Genomic DNA, 22,508 nt, shown 5'->3' on the forward strand with positions numbered 1-22,508 from the left:
ATCTACATTTTTAAAAACTATGTTTGGAATTTTGCAAAGATAGTACAAAGAAGTCCTGTGTACTCTTTACCCAATTTCTCCCAATAATTAAATCTTACATAATTATACTACAAAATCAAAACTAGGAATTTGATTTTGATGAAGTGTGTGTGTGGTTCGATATTATTTTGTCGAATGTGTAGTTTTGTGTAATTAACACATCAATCAGGATATACAATTCTCCATCACCACTAAGACCTCCCTCATGCTACCTCAGTATAGTCACATCTACACCCCCCACTCCGCATCCAACAGCCATCCTTAACCCCCGGCCAATATTAATTTGTTTTCCATGTCTGTAATTTTGAATGTTATATAAATTGAATTACAGTATGTGCATTTTGGAGATAGCCTTCCTTCACTTAGCATAATGCCCTTGAGATCCATCCAAGTGGTTACATGTATACATAATTCATTCCTTTTTATTGCTGAATAGGATTCCATGGTGCAGTATACTAAAGTTTGTTTAACCATTCACCTACTGAGGGACATTTTGGTTGTTTCCAATTTGAGGCTATTACAAATAAAGCTACTGTGAATGATTGTGTGCAGGTTTTTGTGTGGATATAAGTTTTCATTTTTCTGGGATAAATGCCCAGGTGTGCAACTGCTGGGTAGTATAATTAGTACATGTTTAGTTTTTCTAAGCAGCTGCCAACTTATTTTCCAGAGTGGTTGCACCATTTTACATTCTTACCAGCAACATATGAGACATCTGGTTTCTCCAAATACTTGCCAGCATTGGATGGTCACCATCGTTTATTTTAGCTACATTCTGACATCCCACTCTTCTAAAATTACTTTCTACTCTTTACTTTCTCATATACTGATGCAGTCAAAAGGTATTATTAGTCTTTCATGGAGACCCCACGTTATTTTGCTCCTGGAACTTTGAGTATGTCATTGTGCTAAAAAATCAGTTACATTCCTATCCCCACATGTTCAAATATTCTCAAGCTTCAAGGCCCACCCAATCCAAAGTCCACATCTTTCAAAAAAATCATTACTATCTTCCAGATAGAAATACTGTATCTTTCCTGGACACTTCATTTGTACTTATTTTATGACACTTCAGTATTTTGTTTGGGACTTCCCCGGTGGTGCAATGGTTAAGAATCCGCCTGCCAGTGCAGGGGACACGGGTTTGATCCCTGCTCAGGGAAGATCCCACATGCTGTGTTGCACCTAAGCCCGTGCATCACAACTACTGAGCCTGCGCTCTAGAGCCTGGAGCCGCACTACTGAGCCCATGTGCCACAACTACTGAAGCCCGCATGCCTAGAGCCCGTGCTCCGCAACAAGAGAAGCCACTGCAGTGAGAAGCCTGCGCACCGCAACGAAGAGTAGCCCCCGCTTGCTGCAACTAGAGAAAGCCTCTGCGCAGCAATGAAGACCCAACGCAGCCCAAAAATAAATAAATAAATTAATTAATTAAAAAATATTTTATATTCTATTGAATTATTTCTGAGGCAAGTATTGTCTTCCTTACCAGGTTGCTAGATTCCTTAGTGTAAAAAATTTTTTTTTTTATTTTTTTCTCCTTACTTCCAGCACCTATGGTTTTCAAGCTTTCAGTTACTGAAATCCAACATGACTCCTACATATTGATATTGATCTAAATTTTTGATTGGCATTAATATCCTTATAGATAAGTATACAAGAGAAAAATGCTTAATTTCAAATCTCTGTGTTGAACATTTTCTTAATCCTATACCATGTTTATCTTCATTGAATCTAGTTAATTTCTACATAGCATTCAAATTTTATAGTTTAAATCCACTTATTCTACCCTAGGCCCAGATAGTAGCAGCCCATGCATGTGATCTGTTAAGTGTTACTTACGGTTTTTCTGCCATCTCCAGAGGCATAAAAGACAATCTCTCCAAGGCAACCATGTGCTTTATATCTGGACAGATTTCATTGTTAGAGAGCTTTCCCTTTCAATGGAGTGATAACAGCCTCTAACTAACTTCAGTCAGGTTCTAGCTTTACTTTCTTGGGTTACATGGAGTAAAACTTTTTTTTTCTGCTTGATCATAAAGAATTTCAAGACTTTTCTAAGTATTCAAAATGCCAATGAGTAACAATTCTGGCTTAAGGTGAGTTATAAACAGATACTATGATTTATAAATATATGAATGCTTGGTTTTCATCTGATGAAACAATAAGAAATATTCTCTCATGTAATTTCTATAACTCTTGACTACTTCTCCTTTGTTAGGTACAAACACTTTGAGTGGTAAAAATGTCCTCTTGGTGAATTGATATCTTTGTCATCATGAAATGATTCTCCTTATCTCTGGTAATAGTCTTTGCTCTGAATTCTACATTGTCTGATATTCATATAACCAGCCAATCAAGCTTTCTTTTGATTAATGTTAGTATCATATATCTTTTCCCGTCCTTTTACTTTTAACCTATTTCTATCTTTACATTAAGGTGTGTTTCTTGAAAGCAGCAAATAACTGGATTTTCCTTTTTTTATCTAATTTGACAATCTGTCTTTTAATTTACATATTGACATATAACACACATACGTTTATGTCTAATACATTTATATAGAATATATTTACATTTAATATATATTTTACATAAAATATATAGGTTTAAATATAATATAGATTATTGATATGGTCAGAGTTGAGTCTGCCATCTTTTTGTTTTCTATTTGTCCTTTCTGTTTTCTTGTTACCTTTTTCCTTTTTTCTGCTTTTGGATAAATCAAGTATTTTATGATTTCATTACATCTCCTTTGTTAATTTACTACCTATAGATCTTTAGTTCTTACTATTAAAGCAGTTATTTTTAAAAGAGATTTAAATAATAAGAAAAATTCTCATATATTTACCCATGTAGTTATCCTTTCTAATGATTTTCTTTCCTTTGTGTAGATCCATATTTTCAGGTGGTATGTTTTTTTCTCTTGCCTGAAAATCTCCTTTAATATTTCTTCCAGTAAATGTATGGAGTAAGGGATGAATTCTTTTTTTTTTTTTTTTTTTTTTGCCGTATGTGGGCCTCTCACTGTTGTGGCGTCTCCCATTGCGGAGCACAGGCTCCGGACGCGCAGGCTCCCTAGCCGCTCCGCGGCATGTGGGATCTTCCCGGACCGGGTCACAAACCCGTGTCCCCTGCATCGGCAGGAGGACTCTCAACCACTGCACCACCAGGGAAGCCCAGGGATGAATTCTTTTAACTTTTATACATAAAAAAGTCTTTATTTCACCTTCATTTTTAAAAGATGTTTTTATTGGGCATAGAGTTCTAGATTGACAGAATTTTCTTTCAGTACTTTAAAGATGTTGCTTCACTGTGTTTTTACTTGTGTTATTTCCGAAAGAAAATCTGCCGCTTTCCTAATCTTTATTATTCTGTATATAACAGAGCCTTCTCTCCCTGCCCCACTCACCCACCCCCTGCAACTACTCTGAAGATTTTCTCTTTCTCACTGTTTTTGAGCAACTTGATAATGATGTGCCTTGGTATAGGTTCTTCACATTTCTTGTGCTTGGAGTTCATTGAGATTCTTGACCTGTTGGTTTACAGTGTGGAAAATTTGGGGCCATTACTACTTCAAATATTTTTTTCTGCCTTCCCAGGCCTACCTTTGGGGGCTCCAATTACACTTATATCAGTCTTCTTATATTAGTTGTCCCACAGCTCACTGATGCTCTTGTCTTTAAATTTTTTTCCTCTGTGTTTATTTTGTATCATTTATATCATATGTCTTCATATTCATTCATCTTTTTTCTATGACATCCAATTTATCATTAATCATATTTAGTATATTTTTCGTTTCATACTCCAAAGTCCAATTTGTATTTGGTTTTTATGTCTTCCATATCTCTACTTTATAGTTTCGAATATATGGAACACATTTATAACTGTTTTAATGTCCTTGCATTCTAACATCTGTAACAGTTTTGAGTTAGTTTTAATTGATTGATTTTTCTCCTCACTATTTTCTTGCTCTTCATATTTTCTTGCTTCTTTAGCATGCTTGGTAATTTCTTATTGAATACCAGACATTGTTAGTTTTATATTATTGAGTAGTGAATGATTTTGTATTTTTATAAATAATTTTTAATTTTGTCCTGGGATGCAGTTCTGTTAGGAAAAGTGTGCTTATCCTTTTGGATCTTGCTAATACCATTTGTTAGGTAGGACCAGAGAAATATTCAGGCTAGAACTAATTATCCCCTACTACTGAGACACAGCCCTTTTGAGTACTCTATCCAACGCCTTATGAATTTTGAGATTTTTCCAATGTGGTTGATAGGAACAGGTACTAGTCCTGACCCTGTATGAACATAGGGTGCTATTCTCTCTAATTATTTCAGGTGGATCTTTCTTTGGTCTTGAATAGTTATGTCATGTGCCTTTGGTGATCAATACTGTGCTGAATCCTTAAGTGTTATTCATATTTCTAGGGTACCCACTCTGTTCAGCTCTCTCATCTTCAGTATTCTGTTTTGGTAAATTCCAGCTGCCTTCATCTCTCTGGAATCTCAGTTGTCTCCTTAACAGAGTCTGTATGGCTGTGCCTGAGTTTCTCCTTCATTCTCTATGACTTGGAAATTTTCTTAAGACAGTAAGCTGGGGCAATTTTAAGTCTCAGCTTGTTTGTTTACTATCTTTCATGGATCACTTGTCTGCATTTCAAGAGACTGTTCTCCAGTATCTTGAAAACCATTGTTTCATATATTTTATCTGTTTGTTTTTATTTGTTTGTTTACTTATTGCAGGCAGCAGTATAACTCCAGTTCCTATTACTTTCTTTTGGCTAGAATCATGAGTCCAGTCAATTCTTTTGATCTATTTTTCTTCTTAACATAAATTCTATTTCCTGTTTCTTGGTTTGTCTGGTAATTTTGGATTGTATGCTAGTCATTTTATGTTTACTTTGTTTAGTGATGAATATTTTTCTTTCCTCAAAATGTCCTTGAGGTTTGTGCTGGGACACAGTAAAGTTACTTGAAAGTACTTTGATCCTTTCTAGCCTTGCTTTTAAGCTTTGTTAGGTGGAACCAGAGCAACCTTTGTGGTTAATTTTTTCTCACTACTAGGGAAATACCATTCTCAGATCTCTAACTCAATGACAGGTTTTTCCCTTTGATTGGTGGGAACACAAGCCATCTCCTCTCCTGTTTAACTCTGGATATTATTCCCTCTACTTCTTAGCACCCTTTTTTCCACAGCCTTGAGTAGTTTTCTCACACACAGTTACTGACTATCACTCAGTTGAAGACTCTAGGTGGACAATTTGCTGCAAATCTCTCTTTGAAATTCTCTCTTCTTGGTAACATGCCATGTAAATTTTACCTCCTTTGGTCTCCTCAACTCTCAGTTTTGTATCCTCATCTCAGGGAGACTGCTGTGCTCTACCTGTGTTTTCTCTCTCTATTCAACAGACTGGAAACTATAGACAGTAAGCTGTGGCAATGTAGAGCTAACTTGGGTTTTGTTCCCACTCCCAAGGATCATGACCTGCATTATCTAATGTCCAGTGTCAGAAAACTATTGTTGCACGTAGCTTTTTTTTTTAAACTATTTTTTTTCTTTTATTGTTTCAGGTGGGAGGAAATATTCTTTCCTTGTTACTGCATCTTGGCCAGAAGTGGAAATCTTATCATTAAAAAACAAAACAAAACAAAACCTGGTGTATGCTTTAGCATACATATTTTTTTGTTTCTCTTTTCAGAAAATAACTCAGGTATTTTAGTTTTCTTATTTGCCTTCTCATCATTTTCTTCCTAATGAAATTATGAAAGCTTCAAGCATCTTTCACAGTGTTCCAGAAGGTTTATTCTGTATAAACTACATGTTAGTCTTCAGTAGAGTATCTTTTCCTTTTCTTTTTTCCCCCTTTTTTCCTTCTTTTTTTCCCCCTTTTTTTTTGATTTTGGTTGTTTGATGTGCAATATGTTTTTGTATGCAGGTAGTAAATAAAGTTTGATCTTCCAAAGGAAAAAAAAAAAGCCAAAGGGCATAGGGAAAAGACAATGGAATCTTGATTGAGTAGACTTCTGTCTGATTCCAGCTTTCACCACTTACTGTTTGTATCTTTGGGAAAGATCTCTCTAAATTTTAGTAAAATGGGGATGCTAGCAATAATGTATGTCCAACCTACTCAAAAGGTTCATGAGGCCCAAATGAGAATATGTATTAAAAATTGTAATTTGTAAAGCATTTTACATGTTAATATGCCCTTCATCACCAAGATTGGTTCAAACTTGATATTTTCTCTCTTTCGATATATTTGGTGTCCTTCTGTTGTCTTTATTTTCTTTCTGAATACATGCCTCTCTTTTGTACTCTTTTGATGTTTTCTTCTTTCCTATCCTAATCTCACTGAATTTGTGTTTAGACCTCTGTTAAATATGGGAGAGTGTGAAAAAATATATATCAGAAGAAATACATATATATGTATGTATATATATATATCTATCAGGAAACTTGAATTCCTGTCACAGCTCTTCCACTTATGGCTAACAGACTTGAGGAAAATCATTCAACCATGCTGATTTTCAGTTTTACTGACCATGAAATGGAAATAAGATATTATCTGCTTACCTCAAAGAGTTAATGTGAGGATCAAATATATAAAATATAGACAGTATATAAATATTTTTATATAGACATATTGTGTACAAATTAGTATTGTACTCTTATTATATAAATATTATCCTATTATAAAAATAAATTTTATAGGCAATTGTTCTATAAGTACAATAATAATAAGTATATTAATAGCCTTTATTAATGCTAGTAACTGCATAGAGTTCTTAAATAATTTCCTATACAGTTTTACAATACTTCTTAGAAGCATAAGTAGTATTTTCTATCTAGAAGTGAGAGAAAAAATAATCCCTATCTTACACTGTAGACTAAAGCTGGTTATTGCATTTTCCAAGGTTGTGCATGTAGATAACAAATAAATGTCCACTACTTACAGCTTCTTGCTCAGAAATATTAAAATTACTTTCTGGAAAAATACCTTCTTAAATAGAGGTGTTTTATAGTAAGGACATGGTGATGAAATGCATTAATATCATGTGGGAGGTGCCACTCAAACAAAAAACCCACTAAATGCAAAATAATTTCTATATTCACTTTTAAATTTCTATATTCACTTTAAAATTCACTTTTAAATAACTCCTGCCCACCCCTAATAGTGTTAGTTAACTAACTAGTAATATAGTGGAAACTAAAATTCAGATAAAAGAAATTACTACAGCAAAATTTCATTCTCTGATTCATTTAAAATATATATTTTAAAATTTTTATTGGAGTATACTTGATTTACAATGTTGTGTTAGTTTCAGGTGTAGAGCAAAGTGAATCTGTTATACATATACATATATCCATTCTTTTCTAGATTCTTTTCCCATATAGGCCGTTACAGAGTATTGAGTAGAGTTCCCTGTGCTATACAGTAGGTCCTTATGAGTTATCTATTTTATATACAGTAGTGTGTATGTGTCATTCCCAATCTTCCAATTTATCCCTTCCCCTCCTTTACCCCCCGGTAACTATAAGTTTATTTTCTACAAGGAATGATTCTTTTTTTTTTTGGTACGCGGGCCTCTCACCAGCCGCGGAGCACAGGCTCCAGATGCGCAGGGTCAGCGGCCATGGCCCACGGGCCCAGCCGCTCCACGGCATGCGGGATCCCCCCGGATGGGGGCACGAACCTGTGTCCCCCACATCGGCAGGCAGACTCCCAACCACTGCACCACCAGGGAAGCCTGGAATGATTCATTTTGATTAACTGAATTTTTCAGATGATTGAAGGCTATACACCTCTTTAACCACAGCTTATTTTTTTAAGAATTGAGAGTATCATCGGGGAATTCCCTTCTAGAGGCCAAATATCTGTATTATATGCTAGTTTTACTCTATGGACATCGTTTTTAAAAGATTTTCACAGATTCAGGTGAACAATGATTTGTATGATTATTTTCTACTTCTTCCACTAGACTATAATTTCTTAGAGATTAGAGACCACATCTATTTTATTCACAAGCTTAACACTGGGCTCTCACATGATAACAGATAATTGTATGCATTCAGTAAATATTGGTTGTATTCATGTGGGGAGTATTATAGAATCTATTGGAATACCATAACATCTAACTTTGGACTTATATTTTTAACTTGTTAAATCACATTTTGGTAATTTGGTCCCATACCTGAGGATTCTCTGATTTATTAGTCATTCTTACTGCTTTTTTCTGCCTAGTGAATCAAGATTGTTGTATGACACAATGGTTGGTGCTATTTAACTTGCTGCTTGTTTGAATGAAATTTTTAAGTCTTAAAACCTAGATGTGAGCCACAGCTTGACTGCTTACAAACCATGTGGTCTAGTGTAAATGACTGTGCACAGGCATCCCTGGTGTCTCTCTCTACATCCAAATTTCCTCCTATAAGGGCACCAGTCAGTTTGGGTTAGGGCTCAACCCTAACGGCCTCATTTTAACTTAATCACCTTTTTAAAGGCCCTCTCCTCAAACACAATCACATTCTGCAATACTGGGGTTTAAGACTTAAAAATATGAATTTTGGAGGGAAACGGTTCAGTCTATAACAGGAAGTGCCTGAGATAAACTAGTTACAGGTGTAAATAATATGGTCACTACAGTGTGTGTTATTTTAGAGCTTGGACTCTGGATTTCACTGCCTTTATTTTCATTGACTATTATCATTTGCAAAGACCACTGCTTACAGGCTGTATGACCTTGGAAAAGTTATAGAATCTCACCAAACCTCCATTTTTTAACCTGTAAAAAAAAGAAAAAAATGATACTCTTTATTGTTGTACCTGTCAGTAAGTGCACCATAAATGATAGCAAATTTTATATTTCTTTGAAATAATTTAATAAAGATATATATACCACCTTTTCCTAATTTTGCTTATAAATCTAATAGTTTTCTTCTTATTGTATATACACACACATAAAAATATTTCACTGAAAAATATGCGTTACTTTTTTGCCAAAACTCATTATACTAGCTACTTCAGAATTAATTCATTGTGATTTTTTTTCCAAAGGACTGTAGCTCCACAAACTTGTTTTCTACAGTCAGAATGAATCCTAGGAGACTTGAGGATGTACAGAATTTTCAAGTGATGGATAGTGTAGGGTCATGGAATAGGAGTTCCAGTAGCATCAACTGTAGGGAGAAGCTAGATATTGTTTTTAAGAACAAAATATAACCTGATACATAAAATTTAATACAGTTAAAAATTAGGTATTAAAACATTCCTGTTTTCTTAATCCTAATCTAACATAAGCAATGATTATGTCTATAAATAGTAGGGTCTGTATGCTTAGTGATCAAAGAATGCCCATCTCATCCTGTTCTTAGATAAAATGATATGCTTATCTTTATAGCTTCTCAGCCTTTCTAGACAAACAGAAAGGAGCTCCCAGAGAAGGAGTAAAGGTACCTGTTAATGGGACATTTCAAGATAAGAAGGGGGGTAAAAGCTATTTTCCAGTTAGTTTCTTTCAAAAAAAGAGAATACAGACATGTTAAATTAATGGGGAAAAACATGAGAATTTTAGGAAAGGAAATTAAAAATTAAGAAAATAAAAAAGAAATTAATTCATCTTCTAAGAACTGTTAGGACATATACTTTTTCACTCATGGTCAAAACGTAATTCTTTTTGTCATTATGGGTTTATGGTTGTGTGTGTGTGTATGAATGTGAGAGCAGGGGATAAACATAAAGGACTACGTTAGCAGTAGAATGTTGAACCCAGTTTAAAGCACTGTTAACGTCCAGATTCTCTTTGAACTGTCTGAAATGCTATGCGATGGCCACATAGGGTGTAAAAGGTGAGAAAGTGGCAAGGCTGGTATTACCATCCAAGCTAGTTCCTACTCTGAGGTTTATTAATGGCACCATTTTTGTCAGGTAAGGAAAGGACAATAACGCCTACTCTGCTGCGTCACTGCATTGTATAAACAAGTCATGAGAGCTAATGGATGACAGATTGTTTGGAAGGATGCGGAAGGTGATTTAATTGTAAGGGACTATAATTATTTATTAAACTATTGTGATCATCAAGGATATCTCAGCATAGAAAAAGAGAAGATCTGAACAATGATCTGCTAACTTTGGATTTTGGAAATAACCTTTGTCTTTAGTAACATTACTGATCTACAAAATCTTGTTTACTTTATATTTTTCTTATGTCTTCCCTCTGTGTCAATATCCTTGATGTGAATTCAGATTCTGGGCCACTTGATACATGTTTTGAATTGTAAAGTTTATACTTTTTACAACCTAACTCCATTCCTTTTTAATGAGAAGAAAAGGGTTTTACACGTTTGATGAATAATTGAAAGAACTGGCAAAAAAAAACCAGAATTTAGAATTTCAGGAAAGTACTCTGATAACCTAATATAAAAGTACTCTAGGGGCTTCCCTGGTGGCGCAGTGGTTGAGAGTCCGCCTGCCGATGCAGGGGACACGGGTTCGTGCCCCGGTCTGGGAGGATCCCACGTGCCGCGGAGCGGCTGGGCCCGTGAGCCATGGCCGCTGAGCCTGCGCCTCTGGAGCCTGTGCTCCGCAACGGGAGGGGCCACAGCATGAGAGGCCCGCGTACCGCAACAACAACAACAACAACAACAAAAAGTACTCTATTAACCCAAAACCCAGTTCTCTAAAACCTCAGTCCCATTCATTTGAATTTAAAGTCCATGGTTTTCAAAAATAAGGCGTGATTAACAGAGTGTATGATTAATCACCTCTGGATTTACATTTCTAAAATGAAATGCAGAAGTAGGTCTGATGACAAGAGCCAGCTGACATGTACTTCCAGTATTTGGGGTGCTCACTGAATCTTCTCTTGGCCATTTTATTCTCCTGGAAGAGGTTATCAGTCTGAATCCTCTTATTCATCATTTCAGAAGGTTCTGGGTGTTAGTAAGGAACTCTTCTCCAGTAAGAAAGAAGCCAACTCCTTCAACCCTTCCTCATAGCAGGGATACTTTAGAGATGCAATCATCTTTTGGTTCTTTTGTTACACCCTATCACTACTTCCAGTCCTGGGAATACTGTCCATTTGGGCTAGATTTTGTTTTCATCAGAGCATAGTACACAGTCACCAATTCTATTGTAAGGCATTAAACTTTTCTACCGTCAATAACAGAGTGTATGGTTGGGACACATTTCATATGGTTTAACAGAGCAAATGGAAGATTAAAAAATTAGTATTGGTATGTCATTATGCAGAGGAGGATTTTTATAGACATCAGTGATGACTGAAACCTAGCAATGGCTTTGGCAAAGTTTAGTTGGTTAATACTTTGACCTATTTCAGGTGTCATGGTTTAGAACATAATGATAGGATGAAAAAGAGAACCTATATCCTGACTTTTTGATTCTACTTCAGAATGTTTTGGGATTGTTATTTCTATGCCAAGTAAACTTAAATCTGTCATTGTGGACCACGTTTAAGAGAAGTTGACTTTTCTTGGAGTCTTAGAAATTAGTCTAGTAAATCACATCATTATAATGAGATAAAAATGCAAGGCCAGCTATCATTAACTATAAAACTTACCACATATGCTTGGAATTGTTCTAAACATTACACACACACACACACACACGATTTACCTCTAACTCTTACAACAATTGTACAATATAGTTTTACTATCTCTATTTTACATATTAGGAAACTGAGGCTGAAAGCAAATAAGTGACTTGCCCAAGACAACATAGCTAGTAACTTGTGAGTCAAGATTTGAACACAGATCTATTATGAACCAAAGCCAGGTTCATTTCCATAACACTGTGTAGTTGCAAAGACAGGAATAGAAACAAATTTTCTGACTCCCTGTCCTATTCTTTTTCCATTAAGCTAAGATAGTCAATTTTCTAACCTGTGATAGTAATGCAATTTGAACTTGTTTTCCATGGTCACTAATTTCACTAAACCACTGGAAAGAAAGCTTATAGCACAGACCTTGAGACCAATGATTATATTTTATAGGAAAGAAATTAATTCATGAAAAAAAGGGAAATATTCTAGCTTTGATGGGATTCAGAATATTGACACGATCTCAGCGTTGGATAGCCTTAGATCAGTTTTCTGGAACAATATTTAAAAGGGCTTTGATCCCATCAAATCTAACTTATATATGTATCTGTGACACTGAATTGAGACACTTTAGAAAAGATGCAGATGGAAGCAAAAGGAATCCTAGGTGCTCTTGCTATAAGGAGCTTTCTTCAGATGTAGAAATCTTTAAATCTTTACTTGGCTTGTAGGACAACCAATCTGTCTCCTTTTTCCCTCCCCTCCCACTTATGAAGGGAGCTGGGTTAGAAACATGTTTGTCTATGAGGAAATGTTTCTGGTGTTGGTAAGGAATTCTGTTCTGATATAGGATTATTGAGTATTAAACTTTGAGTAGGGTCCTTGGACATAATCTGTTGCATTCTAGGGGAGGTATCATGAAGACACATTAGAACTACTTTAGAAATAGTATCTGTTCAAATCTGCCACCTTGACAGGATCCTAAAAGATGGAAACTAAATTGATATGGTATATTAAGTTTAGCATGGCCTTGAACAACTGGTTTTACAGTTTGGCTGTTGTTGTGGGTGTCACCCACAGTATACTATAAAAGTGAGCTGCATCTCCACAGGTTCAGTCTTAGAGCACCAAATGGTGAGCAATGCAAGGAGCAGACGTGTAACCAACTTACATCATCTTCAGCATGAAGATAGCTACAGTGCCAATGCTTCTGACCCTGGCTCTTTGCCTCATACAAGGTGAGCAATTTACCTGTAGTCTAAGCCTCTTGCCACACATCCCAAAGCTCTGGGCAGGGACTTGTCTCTCTCCTTCCCTCTTCAGTATATATATATATATATATCCCTGAAATACCTTGCCAGATATATCCCTGAAATACCTTGCCAGACATAGAGTTTTGAAGAATTACATATGTGGTTTTATAACTATGTTATCTTTAGAAATGACAAGTAGTTTGAGATATCTGAATTGTTATCCATCAGAAATCCTTCCATTAATTCAACATTAATTCTGAAAAGCTAATAGATTCTTCTCCATATTCCCCTCACCAAACATAAAAGTTCATAACAATATGAATTATATATATTATACATATATAGGATATTAAGCCTATGAATTGATGCTGATATGAATTATGTGTATAACAGATATTTTAAACTTAGATGTACTTAATATGTATATTTTAATACTATTTTTGTAAATAAAACATTAAAAAATCAAATTCAGGCATCTGTTTTTATTTTAAAGCACTAGTGCTTTCTAGCAAATTTTATTTTTGTGTTTTCAAATCCTAAATGGATTGAAAATATTTCATCTAATTGGTAAGGGACTTCTATGGGAGCTAGGAAGTAGGTTTTTGCTTTTGCTATTTGAATTTGAAGGGAACACAAGATTGCCTAGATTTAACCTGCTATGAAGCATTTACGTATTTTAAACGGAAACCTCAGAGATGGAGAGTGAGGAGACCATTATACACAAATGATGCCCACTTTCCTAAAAAATGTGTATAGGTACAAAAAAAGTCTGTTAATGAGAGAGTATATTATTCTTTGATTTTAATTAATCTTAATATTTACCAGCTCTCTAATTTTTGTGGCTATAATGAGGAGGCAGAGCTACCAGAATTCAGAAAATTTAATTTTATGTATATATATGATATAAACTTTATGCTACACTATACCTTAAAACTATAATGGATATATTTGATAGGTGTACTATGTTATAATTTTAAAAGAGGCCTGCAATACTTTGTTCTGAAAGGGTCTTTTAGAAATTAGATATTTTGAGGGCGTCAGAAAGCATATGAGTAAGTATTATTTTTCGAAGTAATTGGAACTTTATGAGCGAGAGATCTTTGTGACTGTATATACTGCCTGGTGCAGTGCCCTCGCTTCATTTGCCATGGTAAATTTTAATGTATTCAAATCAATTTGTGGTTTTAAAATATACTGCCATTAAAATAAGCAAGATACTACACTCAGTAAATTGTTTGTTTTACTCATTAAATGTTTTACATTCCCTTAACTTTGGTTTCTGTACTTTTGTCCCAGATGCTGCCAGTGAAGGTGAAAATCAGGTTAGTCCTGCTTTGGCTCTCCATTGAATTCATTCCAAGATCCCTAGAGAAAAATGTTCTGTGGCCAACACCTTCATATTATAATACAGATATATTATACTCATGGGTACTAATAGCTTTTGTTAAAAACACAGAAACAGGTCTTTATGAATCAAGACATGAATCACACACATACACCAGTCAATGTATTAATGATAATGGATATCTGCAAGAGGCAATCTACCACACTAAAGGAGTGCTTTAAAATTCCATAAACAAACACACTAGTGAATTACTATTGTTCAGTTTAACAGCTGAAAAGTCATGATACACATCGGAAGCTGAAATAAGTTTTCTTGTGATCATTATGCAAAAAGGGGCTGTCTGTATCTAGTCAGTGTATAAATTTCATTCAATACGTATTTACTGAGCATCTATTATATGTCAGATCCTGTTTGAGATGCCAGGGATATAAAAACAAAAAAGAACCCTGCCATCATGGAGCTTACATTTTAGTGGAAGAAAACAAACAAGTTAATAAGTAAATAAGTAAAATATATACTACATTAAATAATGATTAGTGCTAGAAGAAAAATAAAGCAGGATGGAAGACAAGAATTTCTGGGGATGGAGATGGTATCAGTTCTTCTTGAGATAGTTAAGTTCTCTCTGAGAAGATAGCATTAGAACATGGATCTAAAGGTGAGGTGGGAGTGAATCATGAAGTTACTTGTAACTCACAGCAGACCAGGTAGAAGCACCTGTGATGGCAGAGGCCCTGACTCTGGAAGGGTCTGTACCAACTCTTAGGGATCTTTTTTTTTTTTTTTTTTTTTTTTTGCGGTACGCGGGCCTCTCACTGCTGTGGCCTCTCCCGCTGCGGAGCACAGGCTCCGGACGCGCAGGCTCAGCGGCCATGGCTCACGGGCCCAGCCGCGCCGTGGCATGTGGGATCCTCACAGACCGGGGCACGAACCCGCGTCCCTTGCATCGGCAGGCGGACTCCAACCACTACGCCACCAGGGAAGCCCTCAGGGATCTTTTGATTGAGAAATGAAGGAATCATTTTCTATAGAAATTAAACATTTTTTAATCTATTTGAAAGGCACGTTGAAAGAGCCCATTACACACACACACACACACACACACACACACACAACTGTGCCATTATTTCAGACTGAAAATATTTCTACTTATGTAGCAGATATTTGCTATGTTTCTCAAAGACCACGAACATTGAAAGAATAAAATAGTAAAAAGATTCTTTTCTACACCAAAACTCTTATAAATGTGGTTAAAATACTCTTGCTGTATTCTATTGACACACAACCGTGCCATTATTTCAGACTGAAAATATTTCTACTTATGTAGCAGATATTTGCTATGTTTCTCAAAGACCACGAACATTGAAAGAATAAAATAGTAAAAAGATTCTTTTCTACACCAAAACTCTTATAAATGTGGTTAAAATACTCTTGCTGTATTCTATTGTTACATTTTTTTTTTAAAAAAGAAACTTACAGGAATACTCTAGAGAATTCCATCATAGTCTCTATTATTCCATTTAAGTTTGCTGATTAAAGAGAGGTTCAGAAACTTCTATTGCATAAGTAGAGTGGGATGGTAGGGTAGAAAAAAAGCCTGGATTTTTGAGAATCGAAGAGCATGCTCATTTGGATATTTCATACTGGAAAAAGAAGGGTATTGTGTAAATCTTACTGAGCACGAAGCCATAATTTTCTTTTTTCAGTGTCTATGATAATGGGTAGTAGTTTTGGTGGGTATTTCAAATTTTGCACTGATATTTCTCATACTATTGAACTCTATTTCACTGAAAAACGTTTTAAAAACAGAAATTTAGCCACCTCTCATGTTGGCATAAGCAAAAAGAATATAAAACGTAATTATTTATCTGGAAATATTTCTGATCATAGTCTTTGGATATTTTGTCAGAAATGAAAACTATTAATTTAGTCTTTCTTATAGTGCTGGAAATTTTATTTTCCAAGTTCAGTAGCTCAAGTTCTTTCTAGTACCATAAAAACATGTTGAATGTTACAAACATGAGCCAGAATAGCACAGAAAAGCACTGGAGTAATCTGCAAGGATCTTTACCATATGCTTAAAGTTGTCATCCCAGAAGGGTTATTACAAAGCCATGGCAACCTTGTTACTGCTCTAACACAGAGCAGGGGTGATGCCAGCTCCTGGGGGGTTTATGATGATGCCTGGGGAGGAAACATTGAAAACACTGGGCGATATCACAGCGAGTGAAGGAAAACAGAAAGAGCTTGGCCCTACAGGGCTGCAGTTTCTCTGAGACAAGTGGAGAAAACACAAAGAGCAACTATAACAAACAAAACAAAACAAAAATGAGCCAAAGACTGGAAGTGAGATTGCAAGTCATCGGTTGCTGGGAAGTCATCTCACCAACTCAGGATTCCTTTATGGTCCAGACCTGTTCCTGTTTCAGCCCTCTCTATTATGGTCATTGGGAGGCTATTTCATTTTTCCCAGAGAAAAAGACAACTGCTGATTTCAATTTTTATGGCCTTTTCCTATTTCCCAAGAGAATACACTGGATAACCTCATAACTCAGAAAAATAGCATCAAGTTTCCATCTTTACTAATTACAAACTGTGAACAAATTTCTTAACCTGTTCTCTGGGACTCAGTTGTCCATTCATATAAAAAAAAATGTGTGTCTTTCTAGGATTTAGGTATTTTTCTAATTATGACATAGGAGAAGTCCAATTCAGGAATTATCTTCATTGATAATGTTCTTTTTCAGTTGACCACTAAAAACTATTTAAAGCTTCATTCTAGTGTTATCATGAATCTTTGTTTTCAGCACTTTAAGACCTACCTCACAAGGGATATATTTGTATAACAGAGACACCAGGCTGTTCTCTGATTCCATGACAATGTTTTCATCTAGACTTTATAGAATCAGTTATATCCAGCCAGCTAAGCAGTAACTTGCAATACTGGCATAAGATACTATAGAATCAAAGACCAGACACAGATCTCAAGAGGCCCAGTTGTCAGTCTGTTGCCAGAAATTATTGCTCTGCTACTCAGGTAAGATCACTGGGTAGTGATAATAATCTTAGAGATGTTTTAGTAAGTCACCATTAGTGAAATTTCCTAGGGCTGGTCTCTGAAATTATTTATTCTTCTTCACCATTAATCATTCATTCTGCAAGTGCTACCAACTGCCTCCCGTCTATAGGATGCTAGGTTAGTTACATCATTATCTATTAGATGGTAAGCACCATTTAGGCAAGGATCCTTCCTGCCTTATTTATTGCTGTATCCATGACACCCAGAAAAGTATAGTATCCTCATAATAAGTGTTTGTTGATTAACTGAATGATTATTATAAAGATATAGGAGTCTGAATAGAATTCTATAATCTGTCCTTTGGAAGAGGTTGCATATGTCAGAGTTGGAGCAAAGGGTTGATTGATTTATTTATTTTTTCTGGTACAAGGATCTTTATGCTTTGTTTTTTCAAAGTCAAAACAGAACAAAAAAACAAACAAAAAAAAAGAAAACATAGATTACAAAGGCTTTAAAGGACCAGTGGATTTCCTAAACTAATAGGTAGTATAACATTTTAAATCAGTACTTTACTAGGTAGTGCAAATACACCATTAATATTAAGCTCCTAGAAAAAAAGTGAGTGACATGTAGCAGGCCTTCATCAAATATATTGCAACATTTTCATATACCTTTTAATGGCAAATATTATTGAACTACTGTGTGCTAGGTATTTTATATGCATCATCTTAGCATATTCCAATAATAATAATGGCAATAGCAACAACTATAATAATAAAGCAGGAAGAGCAGAGGTAGAGAATCTGATTATTGAATATCTGTTATGTATCAGGCACTCTTTGAGGGATTTACATGCTTATGATATTTAATCCACACAAAACTTAGGAAACACATATACTTATATCCTCTGTTTTTACAGATAAGGTAAGTGAGCCTTTGAGAAGTTCATTTTCTATGGCTATTGGGCTTGTAAATGAGAACCCTGGAAAATAAGCTCAGATCTTTTGACTCCAAGTCCCTTGTTCTTTCCATTTCACTAATGATTTTAGATGAATGCTTTTAGGTGAATTTTCAATCTCCAACAGACAATCCAGATTCATTACTTTTATTTGTACTATCTGTATCAACTGAGTGAATGTCTTCCATACAAAGGGGGTGGTGGTCATGAAATAATATTGTTCTTAGAAGGTAAAGTCTTGCTTTGATGAGGTTTCTGTAAACACTTTTTTCATATTTTCCCAAGGAAACATGCAGTGAATACAGGGCACTGATGAAAAATGGAAAACTGTTCTGTTCCCAAGATAAAAACCTTTTTCAAAGCCCTGATGGAATAGTGTTCATCAACAAATGTGCCACATGCAAAATGATATTGTGAGTAAAGTTTAATCTTTCCTTCAAGTGTTTTGAGTTACCAGTTATTCTCTGAACTACTAAATGCATTATTTTTATTTTCTGTCCAATATATTTTTCTAAATCTAAGTGGGTAAATAAAAATGCTTAGCAGATCACTGTGATACCTATCATCAAGTAAAGTTGGATAAATGCCACCCACTCGGAAAGATTTTAATAATCACTCATGGTATTCCAAAATATCCCAGAGGACCTGGTATCAATACCTTATGCAGCACTTAATAGTTTTTTGAGAATGTACTTCCAAGTTGAGTTTTCTGACCCTGGGAGAAAAGAATTCTTGAGCCTGTTAAGACCTGACTCTGTTGTACCCCTGAGAATGATGCCAGACTCTTCTTGTGAGAGCCAACCAGGAGACTCAGGATACACCCTGACTCTGTGAGCTGCCAGTGTCTTCAGACATCTAGGATTATGCTAGCATGAGATGGACTCTAGGATTGACTGTGGCTTCCAACTCCCCGCAACTCAGAAAGAATTAATATCCCGGAGGTTTACTGACATCTTTGCAATGCTTCTTAACTATTTCCTTCTCTCCAGTGACACTCCATAGGTGGTAAAGGCTTGAGTTATCAGTTGCAAGTCCTCAAATCAAAGGAACCGAATTTGTTTTTGAACAGGGAATTCATTCTCGGTTTCTGACCACCATCAAAACTTCAACTCTGGTACCAAGCCAATACAAAACGTACCCACTGAAGATAATTATGTTATAATCAGCTTTTAAAATGCCAAGTTGGTAATGTGTCAAGGGATTTAATCTGACATAGTCATTAATATTGGGATAACGAAGCTCTGATCACATGTGCTGCTACTAATGAAGACACTGTAGGAAGATGAAGGAAGGCAGGGCAAAATTTAGGGAGGGAGGACTTCCAGGGCAAGATGAACAATCCCTTCTTAGTGTCTTGAAAGCTGAATGTAAACCAGCAGGTGTAATATTTACTTAAGAGTTTCCTCCTTGTTACATAGGATGTTTTGTTAGGAGACTGAAACTACAAATAGAATAAATTTATTGAAAAAAAATTTAAAATAAAAATTAAATGCCTTTAGACATACAAGGCAGGTTATTTATCACTTTGAAGTCACTCACGCAATTATTATCTTTATTACTTATGTAAATTATGTTGGGATATACTTGGCTTCTTAACCTGGAAAGGAGGAGACTGTATGAGGCATTAAAGTTATCTTTAAATTGCTGAATTTGCTCTGTGGGTCCTTAGAGATTGGAACCTCAGACCGAGACAGGTGGGTAGATTTTGGATCAATCTTAATATGGTCTTTCAAAGAGAGCATTCCAAAAATGATATAAATGGCTTTTAGAGTTGGTGACCACCTGGATGATGGAAGTGTTTAAGGTGGGTAATCTGTTATACAGTTAACAGTAAAGATTCTTGCCTTTAATAGAACCACATTTGAGATATATTTCAGCACTGAGGAGAGATTTACAGTACCTGTGGTCATTTCCAGACATACCTCCACTTCTGACAAGCTAGATTAAGCTGAGAGGAATAGCCAAAATTAAGTTTACTGTGTATGATGTTAAACCTAAAATTGGTCAAGCATGTCTGAGCTATTCTATTCTTTGCTATCTTCCAGAGAAAAAGAAGCAAAATCCCAGAGAAGGGCCAGGCATTTAGCAAGAGCCACCAGGACTACTGCCCCAGCAAAGGTGAGACTATTTGGAGTCAACTTGTCATATTTGCTTTGGAGTTTATGTTCGACTCTATTCAGATCTCTTTATTTCTTAATTACTAGATCATACCTGTTGTGAGGCCAGCTACTTAGAAGGGAGGGAACATGGTAGTCCAGGGGTAGGCTAAATATCTGGTACAGCTTGTCCATAGGCCCAACCCATGACCCAACTCTGAAAACATTTGGGGCACTGACAGATGCTAAGAGGTGGCGTAAGCCAGTGTGATGTCTGCCTTCCATGGCCATTTCTCATTTCTACTGTCCTGTCTTAGCTCCAACAAGAGACTTCATGGGACTGTAGAACTAAGTTCAAGTCTCAGGATTTGGGCAATTTATGTATATCAGGGTCTCAATTTTTTCACCTGTGAAATGGAATGTGGATCAAATGAGAAACTAAGTTTTAAAAGCCGGCTACAATGTTTAACATGTGTTAGCAGACATTTGACTCATTTTATTTCCTTTCTCTTTTCCTCTTTTTCTTCCGACTGAACATATTTTCTAATACTTGGAGATTTCCCCTAATTCAAGTAGACTTGCTTGTTTATATCTATTTTGCAAATTGGGATTCAGGGCTAATATTTGTTGGAGAAAACTGTTCTGTGGTAAAATTTTTTTTAATTAAATAAAATGAAAGAAACTATACAGATGCAACCCAACACATAACCATTTCCCTTTATAAATAATTTTTTATTATACAAAAATTCTTATTTATACAAAAAAATAAAAGTTCTAGGCCCAGACTTGGTGAAATCTCTGTCTACAACATCTTACAATAAGTTATTGACAAAGCTGGGGCTATTGCCAGGTATTCTGACAACTACTCATATTATTCCAGGTCTCCTATGTAGCTTCTCCAATATCTTCTTTCTCTTCCTCCTCTCCTGCCTCTGACACATAACTAAAATGATCACTCAGGGAAGGCACACCCAAATTACATTAATATCCCTGGTCTAACCAAGCTACCATCCTCCTTGTCAGTGTTACTCAGGACTGTCTGAGTACCTCAGCCTCCGCAGTAGACCGAGTCAACCAAAGTCTTTGCCTGGGCTCAACCAGTCTCACTTTTGAAACAATAACATAGTCACCACACAATTGGTCAAAAACTACAAACTCTTTGAGCAAAAGGGAGCTGCTTCTATGTTCCCCCAAATCTGTGAGGGTCAGAAAACTTTACTGGTACTTTTCAAATCTGCCTTTCTTTGTGACATTTAGAGAGAGGCTTACTCTATAAAATTCATTCTCTTCCTCCTCCTCTTTTTTCTTCATGAAAAACTGATATATCATTGGTGTTTAAAAATATAAAATACAAGAAAGTGACAAACAAAAATCCCCCAAATATGCACACACACACACACACACACATCATTCTTAAACCTACTATTTTTAAAACATTACTAGTGGTACGATTTCATATGTAGACACACATTTACTGAATTTTAATGAAATAGGATTTTTAAGAAATAAAATTATAGAATATTAAGAATCATTCTTAAACCTACTATTTTAAAACATTACTAGTGGTACGATTTCATATGTAGACACACATTTACTGAATTTTAATGAAATAGGATTTTTAAGAAATAAAATTATAGAATATTAAGACCTTATACTTCTCTGTTACCATTTTGTGCCTGAATTATAATTTTGACCTCTAGATAAAGTTCCTATGGTTACATGTTTTGGTACCTAGGAAATTATTTTCTTATAAATTAAGGCAGTTAATATTTGGCTGTTTGCCTTCAAGTAATTTCTGTCTAGATGTTTACTTGTCTGTGTGTGAATAGATTAATGCAATTATAGTATATTTTTATTGTTGTTATTTTCCTCTTAACTGTAAAAGAAAACAATCTACTTTCTCTGCTTAGATTTTTCCCATCAAAAATTACCCTTTTCTCCACACCCTCTCCAGCATTTATTGTTTTGACGCAGCAATCCCAATACTGGGAGTATACCCTGAGAAAAACCATAATTCAAAAAGAGTCATGTACCACAGTGTTCATTGCAGCTCTCTTTACAATAACCAGGACATGGAAGCAACCTAAGTGTCCATCGACAGCTGAATGGATAAAGAAGATGTGGCACATATATACAATGGAATATTACTCAGCCATAAAAAGAAACAAAATTGAGTTATTTGTAGTGAGGTGGATGGACCTAGAGTCTGTCATACAGAGTGAAGTAAGTCAGAAAGAGAAAAA

General features: G+C 35.5%; 1 protein-coding gene across 1 annotated transcript in view; it reads left to right on the plus strand.

The window, feature by feature from the left end:
- The window catches only part of SPINK5 (serine peptidase inhibitor Kazal type 5), a 134,275-nt gene that overhangs the window by 42,402 nt on the left and 69,365 nt on the right, over positions 1 to 22,508 (plus strand). Inside the window, exons 3-6 of the mRNA XM_055086822.1 lie at positions 12,706 to 12,832; positions 14,144 to 14,169; positions 18,455 to 18,582; positions 20,215 to 20,287. Coding sequence (XP_054942797.1) covers positions 12,778 to 12,832; positions 14,144 to 14,169; positions 18,455 to 18,582; positions 20,215 to 20,287 — 282 coding nt within the window. The 5' untranslated portion in view covers positions 12,706 to 12,777. The remainder of the gene's footprint in view (positions 1 to 12,705; positions 12,833 to 14,143; positions 14,170 to 18,454; positions 18,583 to 20,214; positions 20,288 to 22,508) is intronic.

Source organism: Physeter macrocephalus, chromosome 8 (genome assembly GCF_002837175.3).
Source record: "Physeter macrocephalus isolate SW-GA chromosome 8, ASM283717v5, whole genome shotgun sequence".
Taxonomy (NCBI): domain Eukaryota; kingdom Metazoa; phylum Chordata; class Mammalia; order Artiodactyla; family Physeteridae; genus Physeter; species Physeter macrocephalus.